A 19734-nucleotide genomic window follows, 5' to 3' on the forward strand; every position below is an offset into this window, starting at 1 on the left:
GTATTTGTCTGCTATCCTTATTCTATATCCTGGTAGAAAGTTTATAACGAAAAGTAATGCCTTTCTTAAGTCATAAAATGAGCCTTGTATGATTATTTAATTAAAATCTATTTAAGGACCGATTAGGCGTGTAATTTGCGCTAATAATGACGATTATGGAAATGTTCGACTTAACCAAAAATCATAAAGGAGACATTCTGATCAGTGGGGCGACCAGTCAGGATTCAGGGGCTTGGACAGTTTTCCAGAAACACAAGGGGGCTGTGAGCTGCAGATGGGGCCAAGCTGCGTTTCATCTGGGACACGGTAGAGAGGGCTGCAGGACCCCAGGCTGGCCCACGCTTTGCTGAGCAGAGTCTGGGAGTCTGAACAACCTTTATTCCCTGCGGAGGAGATTGGGGGGGGGCTGCCCCGAGCCACTAGCTGGAGGAGGAAACTCAAGAGAGAGAGCCGGTGAACCCCACCGAACTCTGCTCGAAATGGCTGTGTTCTCTTGCTTTAACAATCAGCAGCAACACACGCAGCACTGCCTTGGCCAGCCTGGGCTGGAGCCCGGAGGGGTTGGGGGGAGGGGGGGTCCCTTGTTCCGGAGAAACCTGCCAGCTGCTGGGCTTGGTGCGAAGGCAGCGAAGGCAGACACAATACTGCTGTTGTTGGTTTGATCTCTAACTGTGGATTGTTAGTCTGGCTTTAACTATGTGGTAAGGGGGGAATGTGAAGGCTGTTTACAGCGAGTGCAAATAATGTGACAGCTGTTGGTGCACGGGCAGCGCTGTGCCTCCCCGGCGCTCACACAAAGCGCGCACTATGCAGGCCCACGGAAAGCCGCAGAGGTGGCCGCCACTTGCTGGCCGGGGCGTCCTCGGACGCAAGGCGAGACAACCCTTGGCAGCGGCGCCCCATCCCCACCCCGTGGACACATGGCCCTCTGGCTCCCGGGACCTGGGTGGACGGGCGCGCTGGTTGGCGTTTTGTGGTTTAGGGAACTTGTTAGGCAGAGGTGGCAGGAGAAGGTCTGCAGGGTCATGAGTGTCAGCTGTCTGGAGGGGTTGCCTGGGGCCTGGGGCCTCAGCGGCTTGTGACAGGGTTGTTAAGATTTGGGAAAATAACTTTCCGCCCTAAAGCAAGCCTGTTGGAAAGAATGTATTATTAACTGAAGGCTTTCTGGAAATTGCAGAGGCTCTGAAGGCCGTTGTTCTTCCTCTGAAATGGCCCTGTTATTCAGACAAGTTCGAGAGACAGGCGGCTGCTGTATTCTATGCACTGGGCCCTGTTTCCTGGATTGGCAACACCAGTGTGTAGGTTCAGGACCCAAAGCTTTGGATTACCTACGTCCCTTTGCCTTGCTGTGTTTTTTTAAGAGCGCACTTGCCTCTAAGCTGCAGGACGCCACTGTCTTCAGGTCTGCCCACAGCGCCACCCACTCTGTGACTTAATCAACTAGATAGATGCCCACAGCCGCAGGCCTTCCCTGGTCCTCTGCCAGGCAATGCAGGGAGGCGCCAGGGTGGGAGGCAGAACAGTTGGTGGGTGGCAGCCATATCCCCCCCTCACCACCACCCCCACCCCCCCGCCAGGGGCCGGTCCTGGAGCCCAAGCTGGCAAGGGGCATGGATGGTCAGGAGGCTGGGCCTGCCCCTGGGCTGTCCTGGGGCCAGCTCCCCCCCCACCCCAGCCTCAAGTTTGAAGCCTTTGGGGCTCTGGAGGATCATTCAGAGCTGACTTAATTCTATATCCTGCCCTTCTGTGTGACTTGGCCTCCTGGGTGTACAGCTTTCGGGATATCTGCAAATGATGATTTCATCCCCCCTCCCACCTCAAACCTTACCCCCCCACCCCCCGCCTGGAGTTATAATGTGGACTTCTACATCTAGTTGGGTTCCCTAGTGGGGAGCTGGGAGATACTTCTGGAATGATACATGAACTTCGGTGCCAGTTCTATAAATTGGTCTCTTTTTATGACGTGTGCCATTTTCTGTAGGAATGTTGCTTGCAAAACGAGTTTCGCCTTGGAGGAAAGGCGGAAAGATAAACAAGCCTGCAACGCCAAAACACTGGCAGTCTTTCCCTCCTTCCAGCTCTCTTAAAGCAGCCGGGCTGTATTTCCAGGATTAGACTCGTGCTTGTGAGGAGGGACTCTGGTTGGCTTTTTTTTTTTTTCCCCCAAGCAAATGCAAATTAGAGAAAAATAATTTTCTTTCAACGATATGCAATGTATTAGTCACTTGTTATCGTGCTCCGAGGCAGGCCTCATTTGCGCGTCTGCCAGCTCGCTCACATCTGCTCGGCGCTGTTCGGGGCATTTTAACCTTGGCGGTGTCGTGTCTAGTCCCACGGATCAAGGAGGAGTAATTAAGCTCTGAACAGCTACAAAAATTCACGGGCCCCCACGTCTACTGCAGTTTTCCCACAGCTTTGTTTGGGGCATTCTGGTTCCAAGATTGAGTAGCAGACATGGGGTTCCTATTGTTCCTTGTTAAGAAAGTGGGAGCCCCTGTCCTCCCCTGACCCTCATCCCCAGTCTTCCCAGGATTCCCAGGCGCACACAATCAGCAGGGAATCAGGGTGCAGACTGAGGGACCCTGTGTTTTCTGCATCTTTTATTTGTAAAAAGTTCCTTTGTGCTTTCTGTGTGTACTAATGATAGCTGCTGTTAATAACCTTATGGATCGGTTCTTCTGCATTTGCCTCCAGGTTGGGGGAGACTCCAGCTGGGAACCCAGCCCTGTAGGGACCCCATTGGAGGGGGTGTGGGGCGGGGGAGGGGTGTGGGTTGGCAGAAGGAGAGGAATGAGGATGATTGATTGCATTCAACCTAGGTTTCCTGTCCTGGGCTGCTGCCTCCTGTGGGGGGACACCCGCTTCCAGGTGGGGCACCTCTTGCATACACACATGGTTGTTGTGTGTGGCACCGCCGTGAAAGAAAGTGAAAGGGACAAAAAGCCAAGGCATGGCGTCGGGGCAGAAGGGGAAGTTCCACAAGCCGACCGGGGTGGGGGAGGTTGCCCCATGGCTCTGCTGTGTGGGAAAGGGAGTGTGTGGTGGGCAGCACTCCCGGTTTGGCAGCAGCTCTCCAGGTTGATCCTTGCTGGTGCCCTCCCCCCTCCTCAAGCCCCCAGCCCCCTTTTACAGTTGGCTACACTTGGCTTGCGTCTTTCAATCAGGGGAGATGGGGGGAAGCATCCATGGAGAGCAACACTCCAGACTGGCCAAAGGGAGCCCAGGACGATGGCCGCTGGGGTCTGCAGTGCCCAGTCCCCTGGTGAGTTCCACCGCACATTCTGGGTTCTCCGTGTGCCCACCCAAAGTTGCTTTTTGTCGAGATTCAGTGGCAGGTGCCTGGGAAAGGGAGAGCCCAGAGATGCGCACAGGCGAGGTGTGAAGCGGGGTCTTGGAGGGCTAGTGGAGAGAGCTGGAGTTCCTGGAAGGTTGGGCGGGGGCCGAGGGCGGGGATGTGTGCTGGCCACTGCCCGACGCAGGGACCTGGCAGAGGAGCTGAGAGGAGCCCGCAGCCGCACGGGGTGTGTGTGCGGTGGGAGAGAAAATTCCTTTGTTGCCGACCGATCGGGCCAAGACGCGGGAGGGGGCGCCCCTCCCCCACCACCCGCCGCCACCGCTGCCGCTGCTGCTGCTGGCCAAGTTCACTCCTCACTGCCCCGAGTGGCTCTATCCCGGCGCCCTGGGGGAAGGCGGGGAAGGTGCTGGGTGTTGCAGGTCAGGGCCTGCCGCGAGTTTCTCATTCTCCCCGCCCCCCACTCTCCCTTGCTAGCCCTCAGCAGTGCTGTCTGTTACTAATGCAAAACCTGGGACAGGAGTGGGGATGCCCCGGAGGCTTGCAGGGTGCATGGAGAGATAACACCTTGGCAGGCAGGATCACTCCTCCCATTCCCCCCCACCCCAACTTCAGCACCCCTGTACAGGCTGGAGGACCCAGCCTGCGACCTCCTTCCACCATACCCCTGGAAACCTGCAACCTTCCCCTGACCTGGGAGGCATCCTTGGGGTTCCCCTCTCCCCACTGTTACACACACTGGGGAAGATAACCCAGGAGGACTCACCCCAATGCCTCACACCCTGGACCACTTTTTCTCAGCTCCCACATCCAAGCAGCCCCCCCATCCTAAAATAGGAACTTCTTCACCCCTCCCTTCCTTGACACCCATAGAGAAGTGCCTGTGGGTGACTCAGTCTGGGCTTGGAACAGCCCCAGGAAGGGCTCCTGTGCTGCGAGCTTCCATGAAGGCCCCTTGCCCTGCTGAAGGTCACCCCTCCCTGGCCCCTCTGTGTTCCTTCCTCAGTCTCCCCACTGCCACAAAGGAACCACGCAGCCATTCTAGGGGTTTGTTGCATAGTATGTTTAGTGGAGTTAGATGCTGTTTAATGGCATTAGACTGGGCCTGCACCAGCTATTGCCAGGCAGAACTCAAGTCCTGAGTGCAGTTTAATCCTCTGAAAAACAGGGTGCCAAATATTTACAGATGAGGGCACCGAGGCTGAAGAGGTTCAGCCACCTGCCCAGAGACAGGCTGTGAACGAGAGAGCGGGAAGGCAGTGGTGATTGTGCTTTTAGCGCATCCTCCATGGAGAACTGGCCATGCAGTGAGAGAGTCCCTTTCCCCACAAAGGTCCCCAGCCCACAGACGACCATGGCACACGGCATGCTGCCTGGGGTCCCTGATGTCCACTCAGTCTTCTGGACCAGGTGCTCCCCCAAACCTGTCCAGACCTCCTTGGCCACTGACTGGAAAAGTGCCTGATGGATTAAGGGGTGCCTAGTGAGCGAGGCCCTGGGAAGGGGCACTGGTGGTGGTGGCATAGAGTGGGGCCAATGTGGTGGTGCTGCTTCGCATTTTGTCGGTGCCACTTGACAAGCTTGATGTGCAGACTTGAACCAATCCATCCGTCGCCTCGAGGGCGGAGGCAGTGGAAAGTGGCCCGGTGCCAGGAGGAGCGTGGTGGAGAGAAAGGAGAGGTGCCAAGAGTGGCCCAGTGCTGCCCCCCTCCCTGCACTCAGGCTGGCCTCTCAACAACCACGGCTCCTTCCTTGGCACCCTGTCTGTTGTCTGCCAGGGGAACTCGGCCTTAAAGGAAAAAAAAAGTTCTCTCCTTTTCCTCGGTGCATAATGGTATCTTCATGGCAGGACTTGGCAGACCACTGGTGGTGGGGTGCAGCTCAGGGCCCGTGTTCCCCCATGTGTCTTTTCACAGAGTGCCAAGGTGCCCCCAACTCAAGGATGCCAAGGTGGGAGTGACAGCTCCTAATCGTAGTCCCTCTGACCTCTTTCTGTCAATCAGGCTCTTCTCCCCAGTGTCCAGGCCATGCTGGGGGTAATCATAACTTGACTCCTGGAGTAGATGAGGGCCCAAGTCTGTCGAGGGAGACTCAAGCTCTCCTGTGCTTTCACTCAGACGCAAAGCCAGAGACCTCCACGCGGGGTGGCTGTTTTGTCTCTCCCAGAGCTGGGTGTTCAGCAGGCAGCCACCACAATTCCTGTCTGTTCTTCCAGAAACCAGACACTCTTGTCTCCTGGGCTGACCCCTTCTCTGGGCCACCTTCCCTATATCCCTCTCCGGCATCCTTGCCCCTTCTCTCCTCTACTGGAAAAAAGGATTAAAACCCAGAGCCAAGGTATAGCTTAGCAGCTTGCTCTGGAAACAGGTTGGTGCTTGTAAAGTGCTTTTCATGACTGACTTCACACATCTTGGCACTGCCAGAAGCATAGCCTGCCTGTGGAAGACCAGGCCGGGGTGGGGTGGGGTGGTCATTGAGAAATAAGGGTGAATGCACATCTTATATATAGCAGCACAGCCTCTGCTCTGTTTGTCATCCAAATCACATCGTTTGCCCCCTTCACCGTGACCCACAGCCAAGGGTCAGGGAAGTCACTTTTGAAGAACTTTTCCTCAGTTGAAAAGAAAGACCTCATGTCTCCAACAATTTCCGTAGCTCTTTCTAAAAGTGGAGTGGGGTGAGGATGACTGCCTATCTGCCCCATCTATGTGTCCCTTACCCCCAAGATCCCCTTCGTCGGTTCTCCACCCCAGAGAGATGGGGGGAGGCGTCCTTCAGTGATGGGGGGTGTAAGCAGTCTGGCCTTTGCCCAGGATGTGGGCTGTTACTCTGGAGAAGGGCCTCGCGCCGGGCAGGGCCCTGGCTCGATGGCCCTTTCTGCGCAGCTCCATCTTTGGCCAGGAACCTGAAGAGTTAAAAGTCTTTAGCTCGTTGCAATGAAATTATGGCTGGCAGTGGCGCCGCTGTTTGTTCAACAGACCTCCACTTTTAAACAGTTCACAAAAAGTTCATGGGGCAGCTAAAGATTATAAGAGAGAGAGAGTGTGTGTGGGGGGTGTGTGTGTGTGTGTGTGTGTGTAGGTGTAGTCAGCAGGATCCAATACTGGGCCTCACCCCTCTTCCTCTCACCCCCACCCCTGTGACACTGGACCATGCTCTGGGCCTCAGCCCTCCATCTGATCCTGTGCTGTTCAGAACACTTCATTCTGATGCAGGGTGTTATTTATCTGTGCAGTATTAATACTGAAAACCAGACGAGACCTGGAGCGGGGGAGAAGCTTTGAAAGCACTCTGTGATCCCAGGTTGTCTCTTCTAAACTCTGTCCACCTCACCCACTAAATTCAGGCTGCCCTTTCCAAAGAAAAACCCTTTCAAGGGAAGGGGGCTGCAGGCCCTGGGGGTGGGTGAAGGGCTCGGTAGGGTGATTGTGGCAACTGCCTTCCTATTTCCTCAGTCTGGTGCTCAGAGGCCCTTGTCCCCAGGTGACAACTAACAGAAGCTCTTAGGAGGCAGCTGGTGTAACTTTTGAAGACTGGAACACCAGACGATCGTGGCTTCAAGGGCACACACGCTTCTTCCCCTCATCCTGTTCTTAAGGGTTTGATAGAGGGACCCTTTGGTGTAAGGTCCGAATTTCATCGTGACACGCAGCCAGGGAATGGCACGGCATGGCCTCCCGTGGCAGCCATGTGCCCAGGACACTTGCACTGAGGAATGTTGCTCCACCTTCTAGATTGAGACCTGTCTTCCTTTTGTTAGAAGGGCTGGCAGGGGTTAGAGAGGGGACACACTGTTGAGTGAGCCTTCTCTCGTGGTGGCCTACCCCCAGTTTGATGTGCACGTTTGGAACACAGAAGAACGGCCTGTGGACCCCCTCAGAACCTTCCTCAATGCCTGCATCCGACTGAGTCTGTCTTTGGGGCGCTGTAGCCAGCCTCCTGGAAATGTCCCAGCTTGCCTGAAGAAAGGGACACTTTCTAGACAAATAACCTCTCCAGGATCCCACCAGGCTGGACACACAGGGAGATTGCTGTCTCTCTCCCAGCTTTATTGTTGAGCTCTAACTATGCATGGTGTGTGTCTGCACGCGTGGCTCTTGATTAACAGACGGTGTTCTATGTATAGGGGCTGATGAGGGATGCTGGTGGACAAAAGCCCGAGTTAGGACAAAGAAACCCAGAGGGATAACCTGGCTTTGGGATTGGGGTCTCCCAGGTGCTCCCCAGTCCTAGTGGCTCCCACCCAACCAACCTGGCAGTTAGCTCCCTGTGCGAAAGTGTAAAAGCAATCATTTGCATATTTTTCCCTGCTAACAAAGGAAATGTGTCGACTTAGGGAACATTTGGGCTTTCGGAAACTGTGGGTGGGTGTGTAAGGGAGGAGAAAGAAAAGTTCCCCCATGAGCTGCACACCAGGGATTTCACACTCAGGTTTGGGTCCCGGTGTACAGAGGCTGTGGCTGGGGGGTGCCTGGACAAGGCAGCGTGCGAGCTGGGGGAATTGCCGAGGGCCATCGGTCCCAGGCATTAAAGGCTCCCCTACTTATTAACCCAGCATTTAACAGCAGGATATGGGCTGAAGCGCAGTCAAAAGAAACGGCTCAACCTCCAAAGAGCAATTAAAATCCTGCACGAGGATAAATCACGCGCCGTGATAATCCTGTTAATAAAATGCAGCTTGTCCTGACCCTTCACTCATGCAGCAAACTAGAATGTAATGTGGGTGGGGGTGGTGGGCAGAGAAGGTAAGGAGGGGGGAAGGTGCCGCCTCCCCCTCCCTCCTTCCCAGTGGATGGGAAATGGGTGGCTTTTGCCCGCTCCCCCAGTGCCAGCGGCTCGCTGCCGGAGCCCAACAGCCCAGGCTGCTAAGACTTCTGCGCTCGCTAATGATTTTTGTCCCCAGCGAGCAGGCGTCATTGAATTACTCAGCCGCCTCCCTCTGCAGCTCCCAGGCCAAACCACCCAGGCAAAACCACCCGGGTTTGGGGCTTAATCTAATCTAGGGCTCGGGTGGGGTGGCTTGCCAGCCCACTGACACTTTTTAATCCTCCACCTGTAAGTCGTGTACACCACAGCCCTGGAAATGAGTCGTGGTTTGGGCTGCCGCACTGGACTGCCGTGTCTTTTATTCCGCCCCCACCACCTCCGACCCGCTCTCCCCCATCCTTTCAGCCCCAAGAAGAATCAGTGTGGGGCTCCACGGGATCCCCCACCAGCCGCTTTTTATGCAAGTGTGTTCTCCAAAGGCTGGGAAAGGGGAAGGGAGAATGGCAGGTGCAGGGTGCCATGTGCTGTACCTTGACTGATGGGGCCCCAAGGTGCTGGGCCGTCCACATCCCCGGCGCCTCCTGCTAGGGAAGTTCCATCCCCTTCCTTGAACCCCTGGGTCAGGCGTACTCCTTCACTTCCAGCCGTCTGTACAACGTCCAAGCAGGCTCTACCTTGCCGAGTGTGCATTCCACACTCCATATGAATTTGCCTAGAAAGAGGGTTTCTCTCATTCCCTGTTTGGCTCTTTTTCATTCAACCTCCTGGGATTTTTTTTGTTGTTGTTAAACAGACTAGACGCTTGAAGAAAAGCTGCCATCCAAGAAGACGACATGCTTTCAGCAACCCCCCTGTATGGGAACGTTCACAGCTGGATGAACAGCGAGAGGGTCCGCATGTGTGGAATCAGTGACGACAGGTGAATGCGTGGGTCTGGCTGAGGCCTGGGGAGCATGCGGGTCCTTCCCTGGGGCTCCTAAGCAGAGCCCCCCTTCACCTCCTCACAGCCAGAGTGGGCCCAAAGGGGGGTGGTGGGGGGAGATCTCCTGCCTAGCTGGCAGCCCTTGATTTACAGTTTTAACAGGCAACCCGGCTCAGCGAAGCATTGCCGCCCTTTAAGAGATTAGCCCCTAAAGCGGCCTTTCAGTGCTCTTTCGTCCTTAATTTATTATTTCATATTTATGAAGGAGAATTAATCCCAGTCTATATGCTGCTTTAACTCTAAATGTCAGGAGTGTGGGCCCAGGTGGATCGGCATTCGATGTGCTTTTAAAACAAATAGTTTGCTCAGTAATAAATGGGGCAAAAGCCACCCTTCATTTCATGGAAGCCCAGGGTTTCTCCAGATCCTCTGCCGCCTATTTGGCGAGGCCACCGGCTCCTGGTTTCAGTCACCCAACAGTTCTGTTATGCTTCCTAATCAGTAGTTTGGGAGTGTGGGGTAGGGGCAGCTAAGCAGTAGATAATTGAAGCTGCTCTTCGGGGTAATGATGAAACTTTGCTCTGCTGTTTGTCAGCGATTTTATCCTGGGGATTTGGAAGTTGGCACCAAGCACTTTCTTTATCGATGCTCTCTGATAACAAGTCTCAGGGCAGCCACAACAGCCTGGCACAGATGTGTGGCCTCTTCCTCTGGAGCGGCTAACATTTGTATATTTGTGTGTATCCCCCATCATTTTGATAAAGGCCGTCAAATATGGCTTCATTATCACCATGGAAACCAGTTTCATAGGACGTGGTGCCTAACTTTGGGGGAAAGTTTTGAGAACCTGTCCTCCTGGGTAACACAGAAATGGTTGACATGGCTGGCCCATAGACTTTAGCCTCCAGGTCTGCCCTTTTGGCTTTGGCCATTGTACCCACACGCCTGTCCTCCGGTGGAGCTTATAAGGGTCTGCTCGGACTGCAGGGCCCAGACAGCCCTGCCCAGCCTGTGTGGAGAAACAATCGTGAAGGAGACATAGTTGTGCAGAATTTCTACCTTACCCAACTCAGGGACATATTTGTGATTTCGCATCCCCGTTCCCTTGCCTTGCTTTGGTTTTTTTCCCAGTTTGATTAAATCACCATTTGGGGATAACTTTCAATATGGGCCATGGGGGAGGAATTTTTGGTTTTTTTAAGGGCAGTTGGGAAAAAAGAGTTTTTAGAAACTGGCCTGTTCCGGGGTAATCTATGAAAGATACATTAAATGAGGAATGTTTTCATGAAGTTGGTATGTCCTTTTAAATAGGAAAATTCCCGTAAATGATGGTGACGCTTCAAAGGCCAGACTGGAACTAAGGGAAGAAAATCCCTTGAACCACAACGTGGTAAGAGATTAATGGCTTCTGTTGATGTGCTATCTGAGTATCAGTGATCTGTAATCAATCGTGCATTCATTTGCATACCATTAAAGGGCCTTTGGGGGGCTGCTGGAGAAAGCCTAGGCAGTGGGACAAGGCTTCACCCAGTTTCTTCCTGGCTTGCTTTCTTGGCTGCGCTTGCCATTTATGCCCTAATATCCTGGTGACTGGTGGGATCCGTACCACCTTTTCCTTGATAAGCTATGTGCCCCACCGGCGCTCCCAGCTGGATAAATTTCTAGCCTCCAAGTAGACCCTGAGGATTTACCTTCCCAGTAAAATATGAAACAGAGCCATCTTCAGACACCAGGGAGAAGAAGTCCAAAGACACAACTGCAGTTTGACCCATGGCCTCTTTATTGATTCGAAATGAGACAGCTCAAGTCTTCTGTTCCTTGCTGTCCCCCTGAAAGATTGGGGTTTTTTTATTATGTTAAATAATGCCTCCACACATCTGGGAAAGCCCCAGTGAACATCACCCCACCCCATCCTGACTGGACCCAGGGAGGGTGAGTCTGAGATCTGTACCCCACAAGGTCGGTGCTGAGAGCAGTGGAGTTGGTACCACCTCAGTTGCAGCGAAGAATTTTTGCTGAGAAGGTGGATTTTCCAGAGTTAATAGATGACTGAATTAATGCAAGGGCCTCAAGTCTAAAGGGATCATTTTATGTGCTTCCAGGATACTAGTCGGACAAAGGTGAGAAGGCAGGCAGAGGAGGGTGCTGGATAAGGGGGGAGGGGGCCACGGACCTTGTGAAGCCTTGCTTTTTTAACCCTTTCCGCTCAGATCTTGAGGCTGATATCCTACTGAGCTAGTCTGTGGTTTCTCTTTGGGATGGGCTGCTTTGGAGGCACATCCTTGGTAACACCCATGTTCTTCTTGTATGAAGGTGGATGCAACCACGGCCCATCGGATCGATGGCCTGGCAGCGCTGAGCATGGACCGCACTGGCCTGATCCGGGAAGGACTGCGTGTTCCCGGAAACATCGTCTATTCTAGCTTGTGTGGACTGGGCTCAGAGAAAGGGCGGGAGGCTGCCACAACCACTCTAGGCAGTCTGGGGTTTTCTTCCGAAAGAACCCCAGAGATGCAGTTCAAACCGAATACACCCGAGACGGTGGAGGCCTCCGCTGTCTCTGGAAAGCCTCCGAATGGCTTCAGTGCTATATACAAAACACCACCAGGAATACAAAAAAGTGCTGTCCCCACGGCAGAAACTCTGGGCTTAGACAGGCCTGCCAGTGACAAACAGAGCCCGCTCAACATCAATGGTGCTAGTTACCTGCGGCTGCCCTGGGTCAATCCCTACATGGAGGGGGCCACGCCAGCCATCTACCCTTTCCTTGACTCGCCAAATAAGTATTCCCTGAACATGTACAAGGCCTTGCTACCTCAGCAGTCGTATGGCCTGGCCCAGCCGCTATATTCGCCAGTCTGCACCAACGGGGAGCGATTTCTCTACCTGCCGCCACCTCACTACGTCAGTCCCCACATCCCATCGTCCCTGGCTTCCCCCATGAGGCTCTCGACGCCTTCCGCTTCTCCAGCCATCCCGCCTCTGGTCCACTGCACAGACAAAAGCCTGCCCTGGAAGATGGGTGTTAGTCCTGGGAACCCGGTCGATTCTCACTCATACCCCCACATCCAGAACAGTAAACAGCCTAGGGTGCCCTCCGCCAAGGCGGTCACCAGCGGCCTGCCAGGGGACACGGCTCTCCTGTTGCCCCCCTCGCCTCGGCCTTCACCCCGAGTCCACCTTCCCTCCCAGCCTACTGCAGACACCTACTCTGAATTCCACAAGCACTATGCCCGGATCTCCACCTCACCCTCTGTCACCCTGTCAAAGCCATACATGACGGTCAGCAGCGAGTTTCCTGCAGCCAGGCTCTGCAGCAGCAAGTATCCAAAGGCTCCAGAAGGAGCCGAAAGCGCCCAGCCAGTTCCTGGGCACACTCGGAAAACAGCGGGTCAGGACAGAAAGGATGGCAGCTCACCTCCTCTGTTGGAGAAGCAGACGGTTACCAAAGACGTCACCGATAAGCCACTAGACTTGTCTTCTAAAGTGGTGGATGTAGACACTTCCAAAGCTGACCACATGAAGAAGATGGCACCCACCGTCCTGGTTCACAGCAGAGCTGGAAGTGGCCTAGTGCTCTCCGGAAGTGAGATTCCGAAAGAAACACTATCTCCTCCAGGAAACGGCTGTGCTATCTATAGATCTGAGATCATTAGCACGGCTCCCTCGTCCTGGGTGGTGCCTGGGCCAAGTCCTAACGAAGAGAACAATGGCAAAGGCCTGCCGCTGAAGAACAAGGCCTTGGACTGGGCCCTCCCGCAGCAGCGCAGTTCTTCGTGTCCCCGCATGGGCGCCACCGACACCGTGGTCACTAATGTGTCCGGCTCAGTGTCCAGTGCCGGCCGCCCAGCCTCTGCATCTCCAGCCCCAAACGCCACTGCTGATGGCAGCAAGACCAGCAGGGGCTCCGTGGACACCACACCGTCTGTCATCCAGCACGTGGGCCAGCCCCCGACCACGCCTGCCAAGCACAGCGGCAGCACCGGCAGCAAGGGCGCCAAAGCCAGCAACCCAGAGCCAAGCTTCAAAGCAAATGAGAACGGGCTCCCACCAAGCTCGATATTTCTCTCTCCAAATGAGGCGTTCAGGTCCCCACCAATTCCCTACCCCAGGAGTTACCTCCCTTACCCAGCACCCGAAGGCATTGCCTTAAGTCCCCTCTCCTTGCATGGCAAAGGCCCTGTCTACCCTCACCCGGTGTTGTTGCCCAGCGGCAGTCTCTTTCCTGGGCACCTCGCCCCAAAGCCTGGACTGCCCTACGGGCTGCCCACAGGCCGGCCGGAGTTCGTGACCTACCAGGACGCGCTGGGGTTGGGCATGGTGCATCCCATGTTGATACCTCACACACCCATTGAGATCACTAAAGAGGAGAAACCAGAGAGGAGGTCCCGGTCCCATGAGAGGGCCCGCTACGAGGACCCAAGCCTCCGAAACAGGTTTTCCGAGATACTCGAAGCTAGTGGCACCAAGTTACATCCAGAAGTCACCACGGACAAGAACCTCAAGCCCAGCCCTAGCTGGAATCAAGGGAAGACCGTCGTTAAGAGTGACAAGCTTGTCTATGTAGACCTCCTCCGGGAAGAGCCCGACGCGAAGACTGAAGCCAACACATCCAAACCCGGCTTCACAGCTGAGAGTGTCGGCCAGAGCACTGAGCCCAGCAAACCCCCAGCTGAGCCGGCCCTGCAGCCCCACCGGGATTTCGTCACCCTCAGAGACGAGCTGGGGCGCATCAATGACTTCCACGACGCCTATGCTTTCAAACAGGCTCCAGGCCAGTCAGTTTTCAACTTAAGCAAGGAGAATGTTCCAGCTGGAACCAACAAGGAGAATCTGGCAATGCCGGTCTCCACTCCGTTCCTGGAGCCGACCCCGGGGAGCGATGGCCCTGCGGTCACTTTTGGGAAAACCCAAGAGGAACCCAAACCATTTTGCGTGGGCGGTGCCCCACCGAGCGTGGACGCCACCCCCACCTATACCAAAGATGGAGCCGATGAGGCAGAATCAACTGATGGCAAAGTTCTGAAACCAAAGCCATCTAAGCTGGCAAAGAGAATCGCCAACTCTGCTGGTTACGTGGGTGACCGGTTCAAGTGCGTCACTACCGAACTGTATGCCGATTCCAGTCAGCTCAGCCGGGAGCAGCGGGCATTGCAGGTGAGCCCCCCACCCAAATTGCAGGAGCCTGACCAGTTGTCAGTTTTTTTTTGTTTTGTTTATTTTTTTTAATGTTCAAAGAGGAAGGGGGCGGGGGTACTAGAGCAGGACACCGGGCAGATTTGATTAATGAAGTTTATGATAATATAATTTTTTGAAATGTATCCAGTAAGGGAACATAAGTGGATTCTTGTGGATTTTAAGCAAACTCCACTTGAATGCTGATAACGGAAGTTTTAGAGGATGTCTAAAATACTGCATGACATTGACGTATCAATTGCTTTGATTTCTCTGCCGTTACTTTACTGTACGTTAACAAATAAATCTAACAGCACTGCTTAGAATGCCTTACGTGATACTTGGTGGAGGTGTGTAGCCGCCGCATGTCTGTGAGATTTGTGCAGTTTTTCTTTCACCAAAAAAAGAAAAAACAACAAAAAAACCTCGATTAAAGGGATAGAGTATGTATTTAACTTGCTAGTGAATGATAGATGTTGTCTAGGAATTTCCTTAAGATATTTTACTTTTAATTAAAAGCTAAATAAAGCCAAATTGTTTTGCAATGTTAAGAAAAAAATTGGTTTATGCTTATAAAAATGGATGAAGTTATCTAAATGATCCATTGAGTGCCCATTTTAATTACATAGATGGAAGGATTACAAGAGGACAGTATTTTATGTCTACCCGCTGCTTACTGTGAGGTCAGTTCTTCAAATTTTTATTACTAGAATCTTACATAAACTTTTTGAGTTAAATTTCATTTCCAAATATACAAAGGGAAGTTTGTGGGCCATGGTCGTCTTTATTCATTGTGCATTTGTTTTCTTTTCTGTTGTGTTTTTTGTTTTGCTTTCTTTGCGTTGTGTTTGTTTTGTTTTATTTACCTTCGAAAGAGAATGTCTGTCTCTATGCCAGTGTATGTATGGCTCTACATACACACCGCATATATCTCTACACACATATGGCTTTATGAATACAGAGTGTGTGATTGCTTAACATATAGACACTCTTATATTTGTATCATTAACTTTTAAAATATCTCAGTTGTATCATAAAGTGTGGTTGGTTTTGGGCAAACTTTTCTTGGAAAATACTTTCCTTTAAGGTAAGGCCAATGAAGTAGCTTTGATGGTAAGGTGTTTGTTTTTTTTTCATCTCCATTCTCTTCCTAGCGTGCAATGATGCGCTTCTCAGAGTTGGAGATGAAAGAGCGAGAAGGTGGCCACCCCCCAACCAAGGACTCCGAGGTGTGCAAATTCAGCCCCACTGACTGGGAAAGGTTGAAAGGAAGTCAGGACAAAAAGCCAAAGTCGGTCGCCCTGGAGGAGGCCATTGCCGACCACAACAACAGTGAGAGATGTAAGTGAACCCCAGTGGCTTGTGTGTTGTGCCATGTTGGTGAGAACAGGGCGATTTGGCTGTTTTATACATGAGGCATGTGTGAGACATTGTTTCCTGGGATGTGTCTCCTTTTCCAGAGAAACACTGGTCCCGTAGTTAATGACAATGTAATATAATAGAGCAGAGGAATGGCGATGCAAGACCTCAAGCGCAGCAAATATTTTATAGCAGGTAGGGGTATGGGTTTTTGGTAGCAGTGGAATGAATGACACTTGCAGCCAGAGCCAGACCTTCCATAGCAATGGTCTCCTCTAGTAGGAAATGGAACGTCCTCGTCTTCTCCCTCCAAAAGCAGAAGTTTTGCTAAAATGGGATGAGGGCTGATGAAGGCACCAGCAAGATGAGCATAGTTATTTTCTGTGGCAGGTTTGTTTGCAGCCATTAGGAGTTGACAGCACACTCCAAGGGCATGGGATAAACAAGGGGGGTGTTTATCACACCCCACTAGACAGGGGGTGTCTTATGTTAATGCAGGCAGAATTGGAGAGAAAGCTAGGGCTTGCCTTGGGTCACTGCTGTCCCAACCACTGCTCCTCCACTGGGGTTGACTTCGGGTTGTATTGTCAACTTCCTGAGCTCAGGGGGTGTGTTGGTGGCCAGTGGAGGTCTTTCCCTGTTTTCTTCAGTGTGCGTGCTTGGGGCCTGCAGCCCACTCCGGACCCCACAGACCTCACCAGTGATGGTGAATGAGGGCATGAGGTGAACATCGAGGACAGGGTGGGTGCAGAATCCTCCTGAGACAGGACGGTTGGGGATGGTGGGCACATTTGGAAGGTCTGGGTCCTTGGTGGGAACGGGGTGATTCAGCTCCCAGCGCTGAGGGAGTTGAGAGGAAGCAATACGCTTCCGGTGGCTTGACATTTGGGTGGCAGCTGCTCAGAGAACGGGTCTGTCTAGCCATCCTTGCCAGCCATGGATCTCCGGGCCAGGATTCTGGGTGAGCCACACCAGGACCGGCTGGTTCTGCATGGTCTCGAAGGGTGCTTCTCTAGGGAGGGGAAGCGGGGTCTGCCTGTTCTGGGGGGATGGTGAGGGAAGCTGGAGGAAGGGAGCAGGAAGTTAGCTCGCTTGAGTCTTCTTGCCCTTTTTTCCAGCAACATGGCCAGACCCAAGGTGGCCACTACCCCTCACATCTCCGTGGCTTTACTCCAGCCTTCTTCCCAGAGAAGTTAATGTGTCTTTCCCCATCTTGCCTGCTGAGCCTCAAGACGAGGCTGGTGGGGAGCAGGGCCTGAGCCCCAGTTGATTTGGAAAGCCACCTCACCAACCCCCCACCCCCGACTACCCCTTCTGAGCTCAGGGCATGGGTTTCTTCCTGGAGCACCCAGGACATGGTCCAGTGAGTCATTGAATCACTGCCACCATGGGAGGGCAGGAGGAGGGTTGGGGAAGGTGAGGAGCTCCGTTTGCCTTCTGGAGACTTGTGGTTTGTAGTCGGTTGAGAAGGTTCACCTAATTAAAGGAGCCATTGTCCTTACTGCCGCCTCCGAATCCACAGCACAGCAGGTGTTCAGTCCATTCAACTGGAAATTAATGGGCCTTCCTGTCCTTGAACCGTCATATCTTGAGCCCATGCTGGCTCAGAGGGTCCTTCTAATGGGTGTCAGTGTGGTTGAGAGCCACAGAGTGAGCATGTGGGAGCTGGGGTGGGCTGGGGTCATGAGAGGTCCAGACGTCTCTGTCTGCCTTCCCCCTCCTGAAGTAGCCTCCCCCGAGAGTGACCAGGTGCTTCTAAGATGGTGGGGCTTGCAAGTGGCTTGTTCAAAAAAAAAGTGAATTAACTTGAAAATACAATGGCCAGGATTTTCATTTGTTATGATCACTGTTCTTTATGATCGCAGGGGTGGCTGAGTTCAATTTTATTTTGGAAGTTCACCAAATGAGTTTGGAGGTTCCTCAAACTGGGAAGTTCATTATCGCTAGGAACCCTCAGTGACATTTGAAAATGGGGTGGGACAAGGAGGTATTGGCCCCTTCGTTCTCGAACTTGAAATGACCGCCTGCAGTGCCTGGCCAGAAACTGGAGGAAACCTCAGTCAAGGGGCTTCATGAAACTTCTTAGCTCAGGGAACTTCTCTTCCATATGAGCATCTGCACATTTGTAAACTAATTTGAAACAGAGATTCCCTAGGCTTCCTCTGTAGAGGGTGTAAGTTTTAACAAGGTTAGCCTTTACTGGCAGTGCTATACTTAAGCTGCAGAGAAGGGGATTTCAATTGTGGGGAGCCCTCCAACATCTCAGAGCCCTCCCACCTTGTTTAGGCCTCACCGGGCATGGCTCCTCAATGGTGAGGGTGCTTTGTTGCCACGGTGACTTGTAAATGTTGCTATGGTGATGCTTCTCTGAGGTGATGCTATGGCACAACCATGATAAATTATGGGATATATGTGTTGTGAGTCATATGACCACACTGCAGGGAGCAAGTGTTAAACCTCAAACAACACAGCCATGTTCACACCTGCTTAGACTGGGTGACCAAGGGCCCATGGCTTCCCACTTTTAGGAGGACCAAAAGTAGCAGTGATGGCCAAGCCTGATGGTTGGGATCCCCATGTATCTCTCTCTCCATCTCCTTTACCCTCAAGGGTCGTCCTCTGGGTCCTGTGTAGTCCTGTGGTTAGAACAGTGATTGAAAAGCTCCAGGTGACACAAGAGTCTCTTCCCCCATAGGTGGTGGCCATGGGTATCTTGGCCAGTCAGGCTGGATGTCCTTCAGGGTTCTTCAGGGTTATTATTGGCCTGGGTAGGGTCACACTAGCATAAGGTCTTGCGGGGCCTTAACTGAGAAGAATTGAGATCTTTGCCCTGAAAGACTCGGGCACTGGGAGAGGGAGACTGGATGGACCTATTTGGGGAAAGATCCTCTCACCTAATGGGGAAGAAAGCAACTAAGCGATGTGCGTGGGGGGATGATTTCAGTGAGCCCTGATTTGAGCAGTGGAAATTTCCTGAGTAATAGTCCAGGATGAGGAACCACGGACATTATCATGGGGTCCCTGGGGACAAGGACCATTGGGAAGGTCAGGTGCAGGAGCGCCCTCCCTAGCTGAGTGGGTATGGTGGGCATGTGTGTGGCGCACTCTTGGTCCTGGTGAGTGAAGGGGTGCCCTCTGCACCCAGGCAGCTTTTACCAGATGGGAAGCCTAGAGGAGCCCCCAGGAAGGGTCTGACTCATTGGGGTGCGCTTACTCTTCCAGGAACAGAAGGAAGAGCTTCCACGGTCACTGCCTGCCCACACCTGAGAAGCTGTCATCATAGATCCCCCAAGTGGTTTTCTATGGGCAAGAAATACTGGCCTTTTGTAGCCAAAGATATAAAGTAATTTCACTGTTAATGAAGGTAGCTGGCCTTGAGGGTGAAAACTTAGATGGAAAACCTTCTCCCTGAGCCAGATGCCTCCCTAGATGGATTGAGACTGTTACAGATACAGGGTTAAAATGTAGTAGGTGAAAGTGGAATCAGAAACACTGAGGGTAGACAGCTTCTTCACGTGATTGGGGACATCTCAGATGGGCAGGGCCCCACACTGACGGCATTCGCTGACATCACCCAGTTACCTCTCCTTCCAAACCACCGAGTTGGAACCATCTTTCCTAGCTAAAGTAGGTGGGGGGGAACTCACTTTGAATGAACTTTAAAATTGGACATGGGGGTTCGTAAAGTAGCCGTTACACTTCTCCATGGGTCTTCTTCCATGGGGCTTTTAGGAAAGGCTGATTGGACCAGAGAAGTCCAGTGGTGTAACCAGGAGGGCTCACCTCTTAAGATAGCATACATTTCAGGCCTGAAATTCAGTCTGCTCTGAAAATCTTGGCATCTTTTGGTTAAAGGAATTTTTCCAGCCTTTCCTTGTGTTTCTGAAGCCCACCCACAGGAGGAGGCTTGCAGTAACACTCCCACTTTACAACTGAAGGGGGCCAAGTTGTAAAGAGGTGCTGTTCCTGCCAGAGTGGTTCAGAGGGTCACAAAGCAGCCAAGGTGAGAGTTGCAGCACACCCTCTTCCCAGGCCCTCAGTGATCTGGACTATATCCCCCATGAGCACAGGCCAGGAGTCTGGGATTTTTCCTGCTGCCATGACAGGAGACCCAAGCAGTTGAGGTGATTCCACCATTCCTTGGCAAGGGTGGGCGGGGAGCTGTCCCACCTTGGGATGCCCTTGGAGAAAAGATCAGTGGGTTCCAGCATTGAGAACA

At 52.9% G+C, this 19734-nt stretch overlaps 1 protein-coding gene across 14 annotated transcripts in view; it reads left to right on the top strand.

Moving 5' to 3' along the window:
- BCOR (BCL6 corepressor) overlaps nt 1–19734 on the top strand; it is a 119752-nt gene that overhangs the window by 84293 nt on the left and 15725 nt on the right. For 10 of the 14 annotated variants that reach the window (XM_070366422.1, XM_070366417.1, XM_070366419.1 and 7 more), the window contains 5 exons: nt 8853–8978; nt 10293–10371; nt 11295–14138; nt 14786–14839; nt 15311–15497. In XM_070366422.1, coding sequence (XP_070222523.1) covers nt 8893–8978; nt 10293–10371; nt 11295–14138; nt 14786–14839; nt 15311–15497 — 3250 coding nt within the window. In that variant the 5' untranslated portion in view covers nt 8853–8892. The remainder of the gene's footprint in view (nt 1–8852; nt 8979–10292; nt 10372–11294; nt 14139–14785; nt 14840–15310; nt 15498–19734) is intronic. The other 4 variants (XM_070366423.1, XM_070366427.1, XM_070366426.1 and 1 more) reach the window with 1 other exon arrangement.

This window comes from Bos mutus, chromosome X (assembly GCF_027580195.1).
Source record: "Bos mutus isolate GX-2022 chromosome X, NWIPB_WYAK_1.1, whole genome shotgun sequence".
In the NCBI taxonomy this organism is placed as follows: Eukaryota; Metazoa; Chordata; class Mammalia; order Artiodactyla; family Bovidae; genus Bos; species Bos mutus.